This window comes from Podarcis bocagei (genome assembly GCF_964188305.1).
Source record: "Podarcis bocagei genome assembly, chromosome: 1".
NCBI lineage: Eukaryota > Metazoa > Chordata > Lepidosauria > Squamata > Lacertidae > Podarcis > Podarcis bocagei.
The window spans coordinates 83,024,870-83,044,691 of NC_138125.1; the positions used below are offsets into that span (position 1 = coordinate 83,024,870).

General features: G+C 41.6%; 1 protein-coding gene across 12 annotated transcripts in view; it reads right to left on the bottom strand.

The window, feature by feature from the left end:
• DAGLA (diacylglycerol lipase alpha) overlaps positions 1 to 19,822 on the bottom strand; it is a 96,154-nt gene that overhangs the window by 7,413 nt on the left and 68,919 nt on the right. For 11 of the 12 annotated variants that reach the window (XM_081200535.1, XM_081200531.1, XM_081200529.1 and 8 more), the window contains 14 exons: positions 17,973 to 18,107; positions 17,248 to 17,325; positions 15,969 to 16,093; positions 14,942 to 15,098; positions 14,583 to 14,666; positions 14,348 to 14,425; positions 12,815 to 12,895; positions 11,482 to 11,624; positions 10,682 to 10,750; positions 9,215 to 9,287; positions 6,840 to 7,036; positions 5,736 to 5,865; positions 5,225 to 5,403; positions 3,581 to 5,008 (listed from right to left, as the gene is read on the bottom strand). In XM_081200535.1, coding sequence (XP_081056661.1) covers positions 4,081 to 5,008; positions 5,225 to 5,403; positions 5,736 to 5,865; positions 6,840 to 7,036; positions 9,215 to 9,287; positions 10,682 to 10,750; positions 11,482 to 11,624; positions 12,815 to 12,895; positions 14,348 to 14,425; positions 14,583 to 14,666; positions 14,942 to 15,098; positions 15,969 to 16,093; positions 17,248 to 17,325; positions 17,973 to 18,107 — 2,457 coding nt within the window. In that variant the 3' untranslated portion in view covers positions 3,581 to 4,080. Of the gene's footprint in view, positions 1 to 3,580; positions 5,009 to 5,224; positions 5,404 to 5,735; positions 5,866 to 6,839; positions 7,037 to 9,214; positions 9,288 to 10,681; positions 10,751 to 11,481; positions 11,625 to 12,814; positions 12,896 to 14,347; positions 14,426 to 14,582; positions 14,667 to 14,941; positions 15,099 to 15,968; positions 16,094 to 17,247; positions 17,326 to 17,972; positions 18,108 to 19,822 lie in introns of those variants that run through there. The other variant, XR_014009773.1, reaches the window with a different exon arrangement.

Sequence of the window (19,822 nt, forward strand, 5' to 3'; positions counted from 1 at the left end):
CTCAGCCCAAAAGCACTTAAAAGGACTGACATGGCATTGTATGTGTATTTGGGAAAGTTTGAAAGTACCCTCTGTTGGAAAAGAATGAAAGTGCTCATCATTAGTCGCCCTGCTAGTAAGAGAAGTATTTCTCCCAGCTGGAAGATATCTTTTGTTAGGGCATCTTTGGCAAAGCTACATCAGCATCTATATGGGGCCTTTGATCACCTATTTTAGTTTTTAAAGTGAACGAAAACCTGCCTGGGAGTGTGAATTAATTCACTGCATCTGCTCTAAAGCTTCAGCGGAGTGTGCAATTCCACCCAAAATCTACTAGCCCACTGACGCTGGGTGAGTAAAAGGGTTGCAGTGATTTTGCTACAACTAGGAACTGCTCAGTTAATGGCTATTGCTTCAGATACATTCCTAGCACTGAACCGATTGCATATTGAAGTTCTAGATAGTTTTCAAAGGACAGTCTAAACACCCAAGGTGCTGAATAAGCAGGGAGAGGACACAGCAGCTTGGGGATGAAGCCCAGAGGCAAAGCCATGAAGGAGCTTTTAAAGCCAGGTAGAAGAGTTGGAAAACCAATTTATCAGCGCACAAGCAGGATGCAGTGTGCATGAAATAGGTACCAACATGTTTCAGGGGTGAAACTCAATAGAAAATCAGTATGTGTGTCAGTAGTATGGCATTTTCTAGTTCTTTCCTATAACTACAAGGGATATGGGTATGCTAAAAATAAATAAATAAAGGTGTACTTGTGGAGTGTTGGTGTAGTCATTGGCCTTTTTAGTGTAAAACAAATTAAGTGCTAGAAGACCCATTTTTTCAAGAAAAAAAAGACAAATAAGATGCTGTAATGTAATGCAGTAAATAAACTCAACTCCCATTTTTATACTTGCCTCTCCTGCTGAGTGCAAGCATTTGATACACCTGAATCTGTGTATTTTCCTTCTTCCAGGCAGAAGCCCAACAGTCACAAAAAGCACAGACAATCTGGGACAAACACAGTTAAGACAGTCTGATTCCTGCTACCAGTGACAAGGAAGAGGATAACAAACACTCTTGGGATACAATCAAACAGCTTTAAAAAGTAACAAAACCCATGAAAATGACAATGAACTGGTGCTCCGGTCAGGCACAACATTGTAGTGCAATAGCTTGTTGCATCATTCACAATCTGATCACCACCAAATGAACATATTGAAACCTTCTCCAAGCAAAGCTGTATCAACAGCCTCTCAACCTGGCTCTCCAAGCCTAAAATAATCATCTCAGGCAGGGGTGGGGGACCTGTGGCCCTTCATCAGCCCCAACCAGCATGACCAACAGCCAGGGATGATGTAGTCCAACACAATCTGGAGGGCCAATGGTTAGCCATCCTTGTCGTAAGGCAGGAAACTGCCTGCTCTCCACCTTCGCAGATTTTCAGATTCATACAGTAGATATGCTGCACGCACAGACACCCTTCCCTCCCCCCTACATTCCCATGACCCACAAGAGCTGGGAAGCTTCCTTCTTTTCTATTTGTAAAGTGCTTTGAAGTTTAAAGCGCTCTCTAGGTGCTAAGTATTTGCACTGAATCATAGCTTGATTCACAAGGCAGTGCTCCTCAAGATTGGCAGACTGATTGGAGTGGCATCAGCTGCTCAAGCAGCCTGTCCAGTTTGGTGAGCTTAACCTGCTGTAAGTACCTGCAGCTTAAGCTCTGCAACACCGCTGCATCCCAAAAGATCCTCATAAACCATGCAGTTTATTATATGCTTTGTCCCAGAACTATATATTCCTGCTGTGTCTTCCTTAAAGAAACATATTTTATCAGTCTAGTTCTGGTTTACAGTAGCCTTAGTCAACTAACATGAACCAAAAAAGCTGCTATTGAAAAAATGGGAACACTGAAGAGCTAAATTATTAAGACAGATTGGCTCAAGCCTAAATCATTAAGATTAATTGTTTGAAAATTGGAATTTTATCAATTAAAACCTTCTGCACTTCCAATGAAAAATTGTTTCAGGGTAGAAAGGGGGGGTTTACTCTTCTGTCATGTTGACCACTAGCATTAGGCCCCAATTCACAATTGCCCTGCATATTGCAGAATCATTTAATGTTATGCGGGTGTACTATCTGACACCCATGTATTTGCAGTCCTATCCTATGCAAGTTTATTCAGAAGGAAAAGTCTTTTGGAGTTCAATGGGGACTGGTTTCCAAGCTAGCATACATAGGAGTGTTAAAACATGAAAGGCAACGAGTCCCTAGAACCTCCATAGGAAACAAAACTAAGGCTGCAACCCTGTACTCACTTAGCTGGCAACAAGAACCACTGAGCTCAGTGGGACTTACTTCCAAGTAGACACATACAGGATTGTGCTATTAGTCACCAAGAAAACTGGAAATTCTCCCACTCGTTTCCAGTTCTTCCAAACAAGCAGCCTTTAAACCACAAAGAGGCACAAGTGGCTAGAGCTTGCCAGAACCTTCAGGGTGCCCTTTGTTCTGGCAGCCTGCTTGGGGACCTGAGGCCGCAACCTCAGGGAATGTGCCAAGTACCTTCTGGGTTGCCATGCATGGGTCATATGCTGTGTATGGCATACGAGGCTGCATGCTGAAGAGGCCTATGGTAAGAGTTGTTCTTTCACATTAATGCTACATTCCGATATGATATGACTTGTAGGTCACAATATGCTTAACTTCCTACATAAAAATTATTTCACTCCAAAGTTTCATCACTAGAAAATACTTGCAATTTTACACAGTGCCGCCATGTTGTTGTGAGAAGATCTCAGACATGAGCACTGTTGCAGGACTAGTGGCTGAGATGCAATGTTGTGAGTTGTTCTGATGTGTAGTTGGGTGATGCTGATAAGCCCCTGATTGTAGAGTGGCTGAAGGAATGCATATGAACAGGGTTAATCCTATCACCCATCATTACTTTCTAAGAAGGATTTGTAATAACAATGCTTCTTAAGGACCCAAGCTGAGGAAGAGATGGGAATGCAGAGAGAACATTTGTCCCACTCAGGCAGGTGTTTCTCATACACTTAGTAACTACCTCCCCAAAATGCTTAGTAGCTTTGTAAACATACATGAGACTTCAATGCACAATATACCGGTAAGTCCATCTTCCCTGAACTCAGGGACAGACCACCATTGACCTTACGTGATGCTGCCAGTGAATGCAAGATCAGGAATGGGGACAGACTGGCTCTGGGCACCATTATGTTTTGGGGAATAATATAGGGCACTGGCAAGCCAAAAGCTAGTTTAAACCAATTGATTCATGCAAATAGAGATGAAAATTCTGTTAGATAAAGCAAGATTGTCACTAGTTCATAGTGATCTGGGGAGCTGTGCAATGCTGTGAGACCCAAAATACCTCTCATCCCCCCTGCCCCACCCTCCAGTACATGTACTTTCTTCTCAGAAGAAGTCTGGTTATCACTGAACACAGAGCTAATCAGGGGAGCAAAACACCCGAGCCCCGGCCCAATTTTCACTGCACCGTCAGGATCGGGAGTGGAGGGACTGCATTCCTCTGGAACACAGCCTTAATGGCTATAAAACAGGAGAGTGTGTCTGATTATTTTTTTTAAAAAAAAATCACAATGATGACAATGATGGACAGGTGCTTGAGTCAAACATGATACGCTAGTGCAATAGGGCCCAAAGTCACAATCTCCTTGATTCAGACACAATTCCAAGGACATTATCTGACCCCTCAGCTTATGTAGCTCTGGTCCTCTAGCCTGTGGACAGTAACTTCCTAATTTCAGCAGGAAAGGCAGAGATCCTGCCTCCTTCTTAAAAGAAATATGCTGAGGTAGGGAAACCAGTCATCTAACTTCAGTGAAGGTCCTCAAAAAGCAGCAGGCTGCGTTAGGCAGTGATTTTCTCCCTAATTAAAGAACACAAACCACATTGTGGCATCCTTCGTGCTGACCTCCACTGTGGCGCCATTAACAAAGCACCTAGGAAAGAATGCCACTGTTCCCCATGCATCTTCCACAACTCTCACCTGCCCAGTGACCAGGTCCTCCACATTTTATCCCATGACTCAAAGCATGGGATTGGCTATTTGGGCCCTTCTCTCCTACACTAGAGGGCTGAGATCATGCAGTCCTCTTGTTTGGCAGGGCTGGTCATATTGCCAGTGGGAGTGGAAGTCCGGATTTTGTCAGTGGCCAGACATTCCTGGCTACTCATGCCTGTAGGAGTGAGGTCCATAAGCTCTCCAGAAGAACTCAGAGGGAAAGAAGGGGAAACTGATATGCCTGAGGAGGGATCTGTTGAGCCCGCAAATAACCTGGGGGGCTTTGGGACTAAGTTGGGCTCATACTGTGCTCTTAGCAGGATCTCCTGATCACTGACAGACTTGGGCATCTCAGCAAAATCACTAGTGCTGTCCGATACCATCATGCAGTAGATGTCCTGGAAGGAGCTGCTTTTGCTGTCCAGATTAAAGAGGCTGTCTATAAACTCGGCAAACTCCAACACTTGCGGACTGGGGTCATCACTGAGCCTCCCGTTCTGGAGGGTCAGTTCCTCCTGAGCAGTGAAGGAAACGTGGTCTGCATCGCTGCCAGCACCGCCGTCACTGCCACGCCGCTGAGGAGTGGTGTCTCCACTGTTGTGCAGGGCCTCAGGAGGCTGAGTCTCCTGGGAGTGTTTGGAGAGGCTGTCAGCAGCAAGCAGCTCTGTCCGTGAGCTGAGGGAGGGGTTTTCCTCAGGGATTGCTGGGTCGATATAAAAACAATGAGTCTCATCTTTCTCCATGACTGCATGGAGGCTGGGTGAGCCGCGGATGCTACGAAAACCAGAGGAACGCCTTGAATCAAAGCTGTAGATGGATTCATTATCCGACAGGCTCTCCATTGTAGCAAGAGGAGCACGCCGGTCCTGCAGTTCAACAGACAGGCGTTCCTTGGTATCTAGAAGCAGCAGCTCCACAGGATCCTTCTGTACTGGAGATAGAAGCTTGGTCTCATAAAACCCTTCCAAACTGATTTCAGAGTGAGCCTTACTCCTGCAAAAGGAGAAGACAAAAATATGAGACTAATACAAGGCTACGCTATGATCTCTTGGAACAAGCCACAGAAGAGAACACCGCAGATACAACTCCTCATTTATGACATCACGATATCCACCAACACACCACAGCAGTTATCACATAGCAGGAAGGAATACGTCCAGCAGGGGTCTTTAGTAGATCTTTCTAGAAAAATCAGAGCCACATCCTTACTTAGTGCTGCTGTTCCTTCTGTCCACTACTATGTCTCCAATTCCAATCTGCACAGAAGGCCTAGGCAGAGGCTGATTCTGGAAGATTAACTCCGGGTTGAGGTCCACTTCTGTAGGACTCACCATCACTTTGGCTGCAGAAAGCAAGGCTGTTTTGCCTTTGTTATAATTCTCCAGTACCTGTGCAAAATAAATTGGTAGAGAATAGTTTTCTTCAGTTATCATTTCCAACCTAACCTCACCTTGACTTTTAACATAAAAGTCAAATGTCCCACAGCATGCCTAAAATGGATCGCGGCATCATGTTATATCAGTGCTTTTGATTTTCAACAAAATTTTTGTATGTATGCCTCACATTTTGCTGGACTACATTTTGCGGGATACACAATCCCTTCATCATAATGTCCGTCCTTTTCTTCATCCGTGAATCAGTTTGTTCAGATGTTCAGCACAAACTTTTTGGTTCGTCTTCTATCCCCTCTGGTACCTCCCCAAATAATGCCCATTATTACCTTGTTAAGACCCTCCATGACCACATAAGGCAGGTGTTCGTGTAGCATTGCTGGGGAAATTATCACTTCATTAAATGCTTTGTTGTCTCCCCAAATGGCAAAGTATGTGGGTTCCTCCTGATCACAGCAGCTGGGGGGAAAGTCAAGAAAGGCACAGTCATAGGAAAGCAAGCAAATTAGAAGGGGAAGGAATGATGACCCCAGAGAAAAAACACTGGGACATACAGTAGGGCTGGGTGTAGGGGACATCACTCTAAGGACCCAAATGAATAACAGAACACAAAGGCAGTTCTTTCAGGCCCATATTCTAAGGCAGAAGCATTCATATCACATCTTGTCCTGCACAATTAACTGACATTATGAAATGAACAGAAGCAAACAAGACTCAAGCAGTTATCTCCTGTCATCCATCTCAATCCCCACTACAGTGCTCCTCTACTAAATACCATTTCAGGCAGGAACTAAACTGCCAAGAGAATAAAGCCACAGACTTCTGCAGATACCTTGGTATCATGGCTATATTCCCAAGGTTAAAATGTCATCAAGAGTACCTGGTTATTACATAATTTTGTCATTCTAATGCTCAGCTGCATTTCCCATTTTTTTATTCTATAGCTTGGAATGTTACATTCAGCAGACCAGGCAAACAAAACTAGCTGCATGTAAATGCATACCTAGCGGTTTTTTAATATTAATAGTTTATCCTTGATGAAATACTCACTGACTGCAGTGAACTACCTGTCCTAACCTTTTGTTTAGTGAGTGTCTTCTCAGTTTGGGTCAATTAGTCTCCCACCCAGATGTAAACCATCCTTTGTTCCTGGGTGGCTTTGGTTGGGGGGGGGGTGACAGCTGAAGACCCCAGCAATTTCCACCCACCACGGCTGGTACTATGGGATAAATGCAGAGCACGTAAAACCAAACTGGAGTTCCCATGGGGGAAATTTAATAATATCCATATGTGTTGCACTATCAGTAAAGTTGCCACCAAAATTACAATTTAGAAACTCTCAGAAAATAAGATCACCACCACCACCACCCCACCCTGGCCACCAAGAAAGCCCATCAAACAGTTTGCTGAATATTATTCCCAGCTCTACCCACCAGCACTGTTCAGCAGGATGATTGTGAACAACATGAATGATGCGCCCAGGAGGATAGAGTGGTGTGCTTGCTGACAGGGCGATGGTTAAGTCACTAGGATGGGTCCAGAGGCGGTGACTGGTTACTGAATTCACTTCTTGCTCTTCAGGGAGCTCAGACTTGGGAATGCATTTTGTGGCACCCACAATGATTCTCCACTGTCCAAGAAAAGAGAAAGGAAAGGAGGACTCTGAAGTAATGCAATTAAGTGCAAGGCTGAAGTGCTGACATTATATCATGGTACAAAGGGGAAAAGTTGAGAAAAGTTCACATTTGGGCTGATTGTTGTTGTTTTTTAAAAAAATGCATTGTGTTCCCATTTGACACTCATACTCATAATGCAGAAAAGAAGGCAGCAATCACACTATGGACTAGATTCCTTGGTTTTTATATTAACAATAATAAAAACATGGAAAAACAGCCATCTATCTATCTATCTATCTATCTATCTATCTATCTATCTATCTATCTATCTATCTATATCTATAAATCACTGAGCATATCTGATTATGAGTTCATGCATTCAGAGAGGAAGCTAGAGTTCATCTCTAAGAAGCATCTGTCACCCAGGTTTCTACTTTGAGCAAGGACAAGTAGCAATCTCATTTGAAGGAGAAAACTTCCAATTTTTAGGGGCAACTAGTGATGTCATAAATCTGATCATTTGTGAGCCAACCAATTACAGTTGTACCTTGGAAGTTGAATGGAATCCGTTCCAGAAGTCCATTCGACTTCCAAAACATTCGAAAACCAAAGCACGGCTCCTGCAGCCCCATCAGATGTTTGGCTTCCAAAAGAATGTTCGAAACCCGGAACACTCATTTTTGGGTTTCAATCGTTCAGGAGCCAAAACATTCAAGAACTGGGCTGTTTGAAAACCAAGGTATGACTGTACTTTTTAGTTATAGTTCAAATTAGACGGAAGTTTGGGGTTCTATTATTGTAAGAAAGAAAGGAGGGTAGTTGTCCAATAGGAAGTTATTAACATTTAGCAGGAAGTGTCTCAGGCAAACTCCCTCTTAGAACAGTGATTAAGACATGCAAAATCTACAGAATCTAAATATAGGGAAAATATGATAGCCTAGTCTGGTGACTTTCCAGGCCTGACATCACACACAAACAGAACCGCATTTGATCAAAAAGAATACTAATGTTAATATATAGAACTGCATCTCTCTTTACCTCATCAGAATAGCACCGTTTCCTTTTAATTTTGGCTCCTTTCCCTGATAGTGTATTTAATTATTACCTTCTCTTGTCCTGCATACTGAGCTATCACAGTATCACACAACACACAAGAAGCAGTTACAGAGTTTGCTTGTGTGTTACTTTTCCAGAGTAAACTTTTAAAAATGTGTTATCACTGCTATGCAAGTGTAACAGCCTTCAAAATGCCTTGTCTTCTTAATGGCATATTAATGCAATTGAACAATTGTGGAATGGGCAAATGAGAAAAACGATAATGGGAACTACCTTGAAAATAGATTCAACTAAGAATACCATCACCTTTTAACCCCGAGGGAATAGTCACAAGGGGATCAAGGCAAGCACATGTCAAACTAAGCCAATATGCCCCAACTGGCCAGAGGCTAAATTATCAGATTTCTAACTAATTACATTTCACTACAAATGGAATTCAAGTAGTAACAGGAAGCCCCTCTCTCATTTGAGACAGTTTTTAACAAGAAGGTAAGAGGCTACATTAATCTCTGGCTGTAGCCCAGGCAGATGCTATATGACAGATACACATGAAATTTACATTTAGACTGTGAATCTGCAGTAAGGCAGACAAGGTCTAATCTTAAAATAACTAGGATTAGGTTGCTTATGCCACTGCTGTTATCATGAATTTATCATAGACCTGGGACAGCAGCCGATGAAACATGAAGTCCTAAACAAATAAAAGTGAAGCAGTAACCTTTTCAGCTACACTCATACCTCATGTTACGTTTGCTTCAGGTTGAGGGAAGGGTTACTTCCGGGTTTCGCCACTCGCGCATGTGCAGACACGCAAAATAACATCACGTATATGTGCAGAAGCGGCAAATCGCGACCCGCAAACGCAGGTTGCGTTCTGCTAATGTTGCAAACAGGCCTCTGGAATGGATCCCATTTGCAACTAGAGGTACCACTGTATTTTAAGAATGCACGTGACACAAATAATTTAATTTCAGATAGACTTGAAATCTTTCTTTATTATTTTACATATTAACCTGCCTAATTTTCATATCCTGCCTAATCTGGCTAACAGATTAAAACATAACAATGGAAATATATAGCCACCTCCATTTTAGCATCAAAAGCCTAAAAACACAAGAGAGTCCAACTCTTCTTACCTTTGGTTTGTTACTTCTCTGCAGAACATCAAGAAGCTGCCGGCGAAATCCCTCCAGTTGCGAGAGCCCAATCCTGAGGGATAAAGAATATCAGATGCACTGATGCAGGTATAACTATTATGAGGAGCACATACAGGAAAGTAAAGAGAGATGGGATCAGAGTAGACTTACCCACGGCTCAGTATAAGGCTATTTTATACAAATATACTGAAGACAATTCCTAACCCGTTAGAAAGATACGAGCAGATACATTACAGATAATCCAACGAGTAAGTGAATAATACAGTAGGCAAACTACTTAACTAAAACTATAGATAACAAAAAAGATGACACAGGGGTGTGAGAAGTCAATACTCAAAAGGGAAGCAGGCTATCAAAATCCATTTAACCAAGATAATGATTCAGAGATTTTAGATGCCATATGACAGGTAAAACAAGCAAACTAGGAAGACGGAATAGAAGTGTGAAGTACCACTATCCAGATAATCATAGATAAACAGGCGGGAGATGCTTCTACATAATGGGTACTGAACTTTTTTTCCATCTCAGGCAAAGAAAAGCAGGCAGCTTCCCACTCCAGCACGGAGAGACTGCAGTCTTCTCTGCCTCAGATGCGTGGAGGAGCATGATCTACATGAGGACAAAGGTACACTTGGATGATTCCTCCCTTTGCACCTTCCTCTCCACTGCCATCTCAATAAATTTGGTGATGGGAGGCATTTAGTGGAATAATAGTTGGGGCATCCATGCTAACCTCATGGAAGGGCTGCATGCCACCCATGGGCCACAGATGTGTGCTAGGACAAAGAAAATGCAAAAGGATATGAGCTTTTAACATAAAAAAGAGCCAAGAACCTTATACACAATTGTGAGGTGGTGAGAAATGAAAAAGCACACAGGTAAGCAAGAGATGATAATGCACATAAAACGATACACAGTACACAAGTGTAAGATGACACAGTTCACATACTACAGAGATGCTAGGCAGGAGTGAGGTGACAACACGTATAGCTCAAGATACAGTGCAAAGATGGAAGATGACACGGAAGATATAGCCAGGAGACAATTCACAGGTGTAAGATGGCTCAGAAGAGGTGACCTGGGAGAGAGCACAAATGTGTAAATGACAGCACAAATAACTAAGGAGATGGCAAATAGATGCCAGATGCCACAATGAACATAATTGTGGAATCAGAATATTCACCTTTTTCAGTAATACAGGCAAACTGAGAGATAGGGGAGGGATATGCCAATACACAGGTATGCAATACATCAATGAATGAGTCCAGGTAAAAGACACAGCAATACAGGTAGCTAGGAAAAGAGGGACAAGCAAGACGGGGGTTGAAGATTGGTAAACAGGAAAATGAGACAAATGTGAATTGGGATCTTTCAGAAAGGAAGCACGGAGCTTTGGTATAAAACTAAGAAATACTGAAACAAGAAATTTCAGACTTCTTGACTTGCCTGGGGACTAGGTCTTTGCCTAGCACAACTGCAGTAACAAACTCTTTGGAGTACTCCATTGCATCCTCACTAGAAGGGAAACAAGAAGGAACTGGTGGGATTTCATTGTCAGAAAGAGACACTTAATATGCAATTAATTCTCTGAATCAGAAATGTCTGGTTTCCAAATTTATAAGGCTGGCACACTGCCTGTTCGCTAAACCAACAGCCCCCCCACCCCCAGTACTATTCTAGAGATACAACTCTGAAATATACTCCAGTGTGGTAGCCCAAACGTGAACTGGATCATCAGAGTATTCTTCATATGTTGTACTTCATATGGGCAAATCCAGAGTGCATTTGAGAAACGCAGAAAGTGAAGAAACACTACATTGGCATCTGGATGGAAACATTTTCATATAATGAGAATGAGAGCAATACCAGAATGCCCACCACCAATATATAACTAAGCTAGCCCACATGAGGCTTAGTAGTAGAATGTGGTCTTAATTCCAAATAAGGAACCCGCGCCCCAGATGTGTCACAAAGAAAAGAAACTATAGAAATCAATTTCTTTCAGGGTTAATTGACCTGTGATTCCCCATCCAAATACACTGATATGATTTACATCACTACTGATGTATTGAACAACTGTGGCCACAGAGTCTGTCATCATAGGCATCCTGTTCTTAGCTTTCATTTTTTTTTAAAAAAATCATTAAACCTGAAGATGCAAGCCTGAAAATGCACAGAATAGGCTTGCTAAAATCTCAGATGCTATGGCTCCCCCTTCCTTTTATTTAATAAATACAAATACTTACCTTAACAGTCCACCTGGGGGAGAGTAGGCATAGCACTTTAGAGTTGGGTACTGAGGACGCAGCAGGAAGGACAGAATGGCAGCTGTGCCTGCCCCTAAGGAATGGCCCACAACAATTAGGCCATAGTGTTTTGTTCCTCTGCCCTACAAAACAAAAACAATTAGGTATTTGCATAATTTGGCAATTCTTATCAAATCCTTCCCCCTTTAGCTAAAATATAAGAGAGTCTAATGTAAATCTCATCCCAGCCATAAACTCACTTAGGTGGCCTTAAGGCAAGTCACTCACAGATCCCTGCCCCAAATCTCCAATATGAGGAAAAAACCTTTGAGTATTACAGTAAGAGAATGTATGTAAGGCACTATAAATGCACTCAATTATAGGATAAATATAAAAAGCAAATCTTGAGCTCCTAAGTAATTACAAAAGTCTGGAGCCACAGTCTAAAGAACAGCAGGATTAATTCTGAAAACAGACTGATGTGAAAGAAAGGCAAAAAGATTGCAGAGCACTCGAAGGTTGTGTCATCTATTTCTGAGTTGTGTCATTTTTACATATTTTACTTTTCATTCTGTTCTGCAATTTTAGAAGGCCCTCTCAAAACACATTATATATTTAAATACGTATTTAAGGACAACATCAAAATGTGTATTTTACATATGCTTGAACGGCTAAGGACTGTATCTCAGCATTAGAGAAGTGTTAAAATCCTGTGGAAAGCTAAATTCCAATTTGCACATTAGTTCAAGATGTGTGAATGGGATCATTTCATATATATTCACAATGACTGAATTCCTTACACATCCTTATAGTAGGCTAATTCTTCTTTGAGCACTTCCTGAAGAACATTTAGTATAGGCAACATACACATACTCTGCTGTCAAAAGAATTATAGATGTAATGATAGAGCACACATTGTAATTTGCTTTCTAGAACAGATAGGTTAAGTTGTTCTTTATGTGTGCACACATGTGTGCAAAATTACTTTATAATTTATTGCAAGACTCAAGCAAGTCATTAATGTGGAAACTGATTTTCAATTGAATTTTACCTGTTTTTAGAATCTTGGAATAAGGTGATTTTTCTGCCTTCCTTTCCATTTCCTAACTTCAGTGACTTATTTCCCCCCAACACTGTTTCCAGTAACTGTTCAACAGAACAGTAAATTATTCATCTGGTGGCCAAGGGCACTGAACAGCTACAAATGTTAGAAGTGTTCAGATGTTGACACTGTTTCTAGTAATTCAGACATAATGTTCTATAGTTAACAGAGGGACGTGGGTGGAAATATGAACCTATCTCCTGACCACAATGCACAGAAGCAAAGCCTCACCAAATCACGCCCAAAGGCCTGAGAGAGCACCATCTCCTGCTCTAGTTTCTTTTTGATATACTCAGCAGACAGCACCATCCCCTAAAAGGAGGAAGAAAGGACAAGTGAAAAGGTGAGTTTTAGCACAGCTGAGTGGCCTGCATCAGCACTTCAGTAACATATCTGATCATACTCTAATGATCAATGTGCTCTTAGTTTTTCATTTCTTTTTCCTTCAGACCCTCCCTGACTCCTCTTTCCCCCTCTCTCCTTGGACCATTTAAAGGGCCCTAGAACTATGAGGTCACTCACCATCTCCAACATCAACCAGCTATTGGTGAAGTGAGCTCTCAGTGGCTGAGGATCATGTTACCCATGGCTGATGGTTTTCATGAACATCCTGGCTCAGCAATCACCAGGGGTAGGAGGGCTGTTGCACAAACCTATTCTATTTTTCTAAAAAAGTCTTCTTTCTCCTGCTCTCACTACATGTGTCAGAGATAAAAAGGGCATGTTCCACATTCTTCAGTCCTTCTCTAATACCTCAGCTGTTTTCCGTCTACTGGTTTTTCAATTCTAGCCATAACCAGAAGGGTTAATATTCATTCCATGTCCCTTACATTGGCACTGTGCTTTCTATAGCCCAACACAACAGTTTTAGTAATACCCCCCCCCACTATATCCTTAATTGATTATACTCTTCCAGAATTTCCTTTTTTTAACATATCTAATATATGGAAAAATAATCTGATTTTTCTCTCCTGCATCTCCAATGCTTATCACAGGGGCCATGCACCACATACAGACCATTTTGTTATGGTTTCTCTTTATAGTTGACCTATACTGATAATTTTCCAGGCGCTTACAGTGCTGCACAAGCCTGGTGTCTTGCGTTGGGTGTGGCTGCAAGACCGCAAATGGTAATGCTGCCTCATCAAGCACAGAGCCATTGTGCCTCATTGTAAACCTATTTCTCAGTGCAGTAGCTTTTATGAACATTGGCTTTTTTGAATTCAGTTCTGCAAGAGTCAACTGTTTTCTGGACTCCAGCAACCTTGTGAAGTTATTACCAGGCGTTGGTTCTTGATTTTTTTTTTATTTGACTAGCAACTTCGACACACTTGCATGGTTACTTTTTCAGTTGCGGCACTTTACAATTATGCCATGTCCTTCATGAAAGGACCACAAATCATTTAAAATCATTTGCTTTCAAGAGGAACTGAGAAAAGAGAGGGCTGAAATTATAGACCAACTAGGTCTACCTTTGGGGACAAAGAGAGCCAGTGTGGTGTAGTGGTTAAGAGCGGTAGTCTCGTAATCTGGTGAACTGGGTTCGATTCCCTGCTCCTCCACATGCAGCTGCTGGGTGACCTTGGGCCAGTCACACTTCTCTGAAGTCTCTCAGCCCCACTCACCTCACAGAGTGTTTGTTGTGGGGGAGGAAGGGAAAGGAGAATGTTAGCCGCTTTGAGACTCCCTAGGGTGGTGATAAAGCGGGATATCAAATCCAAACTCTTCTTCTTCTTCTAGGTAAAATAAGAAAGTGATGAATACCTTGTGTCCAAGCCAGGTTCCATGATGACCTTCCACAGGGAGACGCTCAGCATCTCCAGTCAGGTCAGTCAGAGCATCCTGGAGAACCAATTGTATATTAGAATGAATCATAAAATGCTAATGATACATTTCTACAAGAACAGTGCAATGTGAAATGTGGGAGCAGAGGATTCCTAGGAGCCCAGCATGAAATGGCATCTATTGTGAGAGTGAACAGAGCAGGACTCAACATTACCTTTGGGGACAAAGTTCCTCGGATACTGATGACCACTTTCTTCTTCTCATGATCGACAGCAACGTAGAAGGGAGTTTCATAGACCTAAAGGAAATGCAGTATCACATCAGTCTTGCCTTACTGAAATGAAGTGATTTTCACCTTCCCAACAAACAAGGAAAACAGCTAGCAGATAAGCCTTCAAAGGACAGCAGCACCCTTGAGCTCAATCTACTTGAGCATACATAAGGCCTTATCTGTATATCACTGATAGTAACTTCAGGCTATAAATTAGCTGCTAGACCTGTTGGCTTAAAATGTGGCTCTGAAATGCCCCAGAAATGTCCTTCAGAGCAAGGAAGCTCTTAGATGGTCCTTACCGCATCATGACAGGAAGTGTACACAATGTCCACAGAGCTCATGTTTTCATCAAGAAAGTGGCGACGGATGGCGATAGCATTGCAGCCGCAGCAATTATCTTCCTCAATTGTGACACCAGGTGCATAACGTGGCCGAGAGGGGCAGAGACAACAGCATCTTTAAATAAAAAGTACAGGTAAATAACATTTGGAAAGGAATGGAAAAAGAGATGAAGGATGAAAGAGAAGCAATAGAAGAGCCTAGCTTACTGAAGACATTTTTACCTACACAAAATGCCAGTTCTGTTTTCATTCTGGAAAAAATAATATACCAGCAACCTAAAAGATAGCTCTGTGAATTTATAGGATAAAGGAAGAAATGGGTAAAAATTAAAGAGAAAGACAACAGGTCAGAAAGGAGAAAAGAAAAAAGAAATCAGACTTTATAGAGGCACCAGAACACTATGAACTATTTAATAATGCAAGTTCAGTATATCTGACATAAACCTTAACTATCTGCAGAGTTGACATTATGAATATGTGCACTCAAATATAATAAACCTTCCAAACCCTGATTTAGGCACTTAGGACTACAACCTGTGCATGCTTACGAAGATGTAAATTCCACTGAAATCAGTGGACATCCTCCTAAGTAAACATGCATATGAATACTCCAAGGCCTATTAAGGAACAATGAGATGCTACATGGACAGAAATGACATTTCATAGGATCACAGAATTGTAGAGTTGGAAGGGATCCCAAGGGCCATCTGGTCTAACCCCCTGCAATGCAGGAATCTCAACTAAAGCATCATAGCAAGTAAATGTGGACAGGATAAAGTTACTTTGTAACCTCCTAGAAGTGAGATACGTGCAAGCCATTTTTAAAAAGCAAAGGCTTGTGTAGGCCAAAAATGAGACTACAAAAATGGAAGAGAGAATGAGGAAAGGGAAATTAAGGGTTTACTAAAGAAGACAAGGAACAATAAATACATGAGTAGAAAGTGAGGAGGAAATGTATACAGAGACAGCCTGGGTGAACACTTACGAGCAAGATCTGGCCAGGCGACAAAGTCCACAGGTAGGTTTCCTCATCAAATACATGGGCCAGCCATAGGCAGCCAAAGCAAAGAGCATATAGTAACAAACCTCTTTGTATCGCAGCATCTCTTGCTGGAGGAAACAAGAGATATTTAGTGTCCTGATGGCATCATTGGAGATGTCTCCCTCTCACTGTTTCAGTATCAGTTCCCTACCCCACAAAATACTTTTTTAAAAATTTGTTGGACCTTCAAACCCTGCCCTCCCTCCTTCTAGGCTTCTCTAGTTGAAAGTAACCACCTACAGCCAAAGGCCATTTTCAGACGCAACACTAGCTCATAGTTTAGAGCAGGGGTAGCCAACGTGGTGTTTTCCAGAAGTTACTAGATCACAACTCTCATCACCATTAACCATTGGCCACACTGGCATGGGCTTGCGCTCTCCTGCCCCCAATCTTGGGGACAGCTGAAAGGAGACTGGAAACACTCACGTCTGCTTTTAAACTACATGAAGTCCCACATTACATCCAAATCAGGGGAATGCTGGTTCATTTAAACTACAAACAACATTTAAGCTAACCCAAGGTTGCACCAAGTTCAGCTGTAAAGAGGAACAGAAGTCTGCATCTGAGGCTCTTATTCCCGCAGCATGCAAAAAGGGTTTGGGCTTCTTGACTGCCTAAGAGGTTTCACAAAGTGAAAGTGCATTTGTACTTCCTTTTTCATGCTTCTTTTTTAAGATACATTATTTAACAGGATAAGGACTTTATCCCTACACTGATAAAGGGAAGAAGGCACATGTGGCTTGAGAAGTTATGAATAGTTTGGCCTGCAGGTAACATCCAGAGCATCATACTGCTTTCATTACATAAAATTGGGTTGGGAAAATTAAATGCCGAGCAATTCATGCTGCCACTTCCAGCTTTAAACAAGGCTCTGTTCTTTTTGCTGCAACATACTAATAGGCCTCTCCAGTGCTTTTTTTCTTAAAAAAAATGTTTAGGGGTACTCTCATTTTGACTGAAGAAAACCACCATTTTATAGTTCAAATTGGGAAAAATAAATACAGTAACTGGACAAAAGTACAAAGATTCACAAAATGTTTAGGGGTATGCATACCCCTGCGTCCCCCCAGAAAAAAAGCACTGTGCCTCTTCATTTTTTACTATTCTGATTAGAATAAAAGTTTGCATTAAAGGAAATACAAGATAACTGATTTATTGGGCCTGATAAGCTAGTGTGCACTCTACAATTGTGTCAAAGTAGCATTAGAGTCTGATGACTTACTGAGTTTTTCAGGTCCAGATATTTAGTGTTCCTGGTTACTGGCATCCCCGACAAGAAAGCTAGAATATCGTTGTTTGCCTATAAATCACATAATAAGAGACTGAGATCATGACCCTGAAACACTCCATTTGCACTCAAGGAGAGGGAAGCTCCATTTGGCTTGGATCACTGTTAAGGAGAAACAAGATTCTCACTCTATTCTGCCAAAGTTTCACCATAGTTCTGTTTGTCTTCCTAACACCTCCACTCTAAAGCCTAGAAACACGAAAAACTAACCACTATTTTAAAATGGTTTATTATTATTTCAGCTTTGTCCCTCCTTTTTTCCATCATGGAATTCAAGGGGGTAATCCATTTAGACACAGACCAGACCTGCTTAGCTGAAGCATGGTGGTGCCTTAGTTGCCTTCAGACTATATCCTGGGGCTGCTAGTTTTGTAACAACTTGAAGTTTTTGATCCCTACACTTGAAGTTTTCCCACATTCCAGTACCAAGCTGTTTGTGAAGTTTATCAACGAAACATTGAAAAATGCATATTAAAAAATTTTCATTATTGGTCACTGGGAGGTGACGGACTGTTATATCTTAGGGATAGCTAGGCAAAGATTTAGTGATTCCCTACTTCTGAAACACATGACAATAGGTGATTAAAAGCCAGATAAACATATCAGTAACATCTGTATTTCAGCAGTGAAAGAGCACATAAAGCAGTCTGCATACTCACTTCATCCAGTACTGCACTGCGTTTCGCCCTCTGTCGTTGGCGCAGAAGTACCAGGCCTGCTATGATATCAGATGGGACTATGTCAAGATCTCGGAAAAACTCAGCAAAGAGATATGCAATTTCAGAGTAGGCATCCTGAAAAATCCCAAAAGGGGAAGATGATAAATGAACTTGTAACAAGCAAAAGACAAAGAGCTAGTATCAATCACTGGGACTGAAAACGTAATTCTCAGATGCTCTTCCAAAACATCCACTTTGTTACCTAGGTTAGAACTGGCTTCCCCATCTCATTCTAATTTATTATTCTAAGAAAAGAATTATGCAGGATTTATTACACTTTTCCTCTGAGGAACTCAAGGTGGCATACAAAGGGTTACCTTATTTTATCATCATAACAACCCTATGAAGTAGGCTAGGCTGAGAGATAGAAGCCCAGTTCACAGGAAATATTAAGAACAGGTATAACAATAACAACAACAACTTTATTATTTATTCCCCTGCCACTCTGGGCGGCTAACAGTACATATGAAAACATAATAAAACAGCAAACATTAAAAACTTTCCAATACAAGGCTGTCTTCAGATATCTTCTAAAAGTTGTGCAGTTCTTTATTTCTTTGACATCTGATGGGAGGGCATTCCACAGGGCGGGCGCCACTACTGAGAAGGCCCTCTGCCTGGTTCCCTGTCACTTCACTTCTTGCAGCAAGGGAACTAACTGCCAGAAGACCCTCGGAGGAGGACTTCAGTGTCCGGGCTGAATGATGGGGATGGAGACGCTCCTTCAGGTATACCAGGCCAAGGCCCAGTATACCTAAAGGAGCATAATACAAAGACCAAACAAGGTTTAGTCCCAGATAGTAAGCAAGAGTGGGGAATGAGAGATATTCTTCACTCTGGGAACCCACATATTTGTATGTTCATGCTAAGCTATGGTTTGGGGGTACATGCAAATGGGATCAGTGGCTTCTTCAAGGGCACTCATTAAACTTTATGGTGAATAATGGATTTCAAGTCTGACCTCCCAGAACTAAGTTCACTACTCTATGTTCTGCATCGCTCTCACCAAAAGGTCCACCTAGACCACTTTACTGTCTCCAACAGCACACAGCCTGAAGTCCTTAGGAAGCTTACAGGTCATGCATAATAAAGACAGACATCCCTTGCCATTTGTCCCCAGAATCTGGAAATCAGATACAAAAGAATCTATAGTAGTTTTGACAACTCCACTTTAACATAACAATTATGTTTGCTCTAGGTAAATATTATACCATGTTTCTGCAGCAAACACTTTAGATATGTACAAAAGACCTGCATAATTTAATAGTACATATTAAACATTATGCCTTGGAACCATGCTTTTCAGTTTAGATCCATCTTTATATTTAAATTGTTTGTTTATTTGTTTATAGCCAAAAAGTCTCCCAGAGTGGCTTACATACAATTACTTGAGCTCATTTGCTTTGTCTAGTAAGAAAAATATACACCTCTAAATATAATAAAAAGTTTTACCCTTCAGTGACTGACCACCATTGCTCTGCAGCACCTGACAAGTGGCATAGCAATGCTACAAAAGTCCTGATCACCGGCAGCATCTGCTTCTTACACACTGGGTGACTGCCCTTTTAAAAACATTTTTTGCACAAGTGAAACAGACCACTAGATGAGATGTCATTTTATTTATTTTAAGTAATCCAGAGATCTTTATGTCATGGCAACCTACAAATGTTGTAAATAAATAAGGACATGGCTTCCTTGACATGGGGTTATTATGTTAATAACTAATCTGATTTGCATCTACCATTGTGTTACATACAATCTTCATATGCCCTTTGAAAAAAATCTTCTCA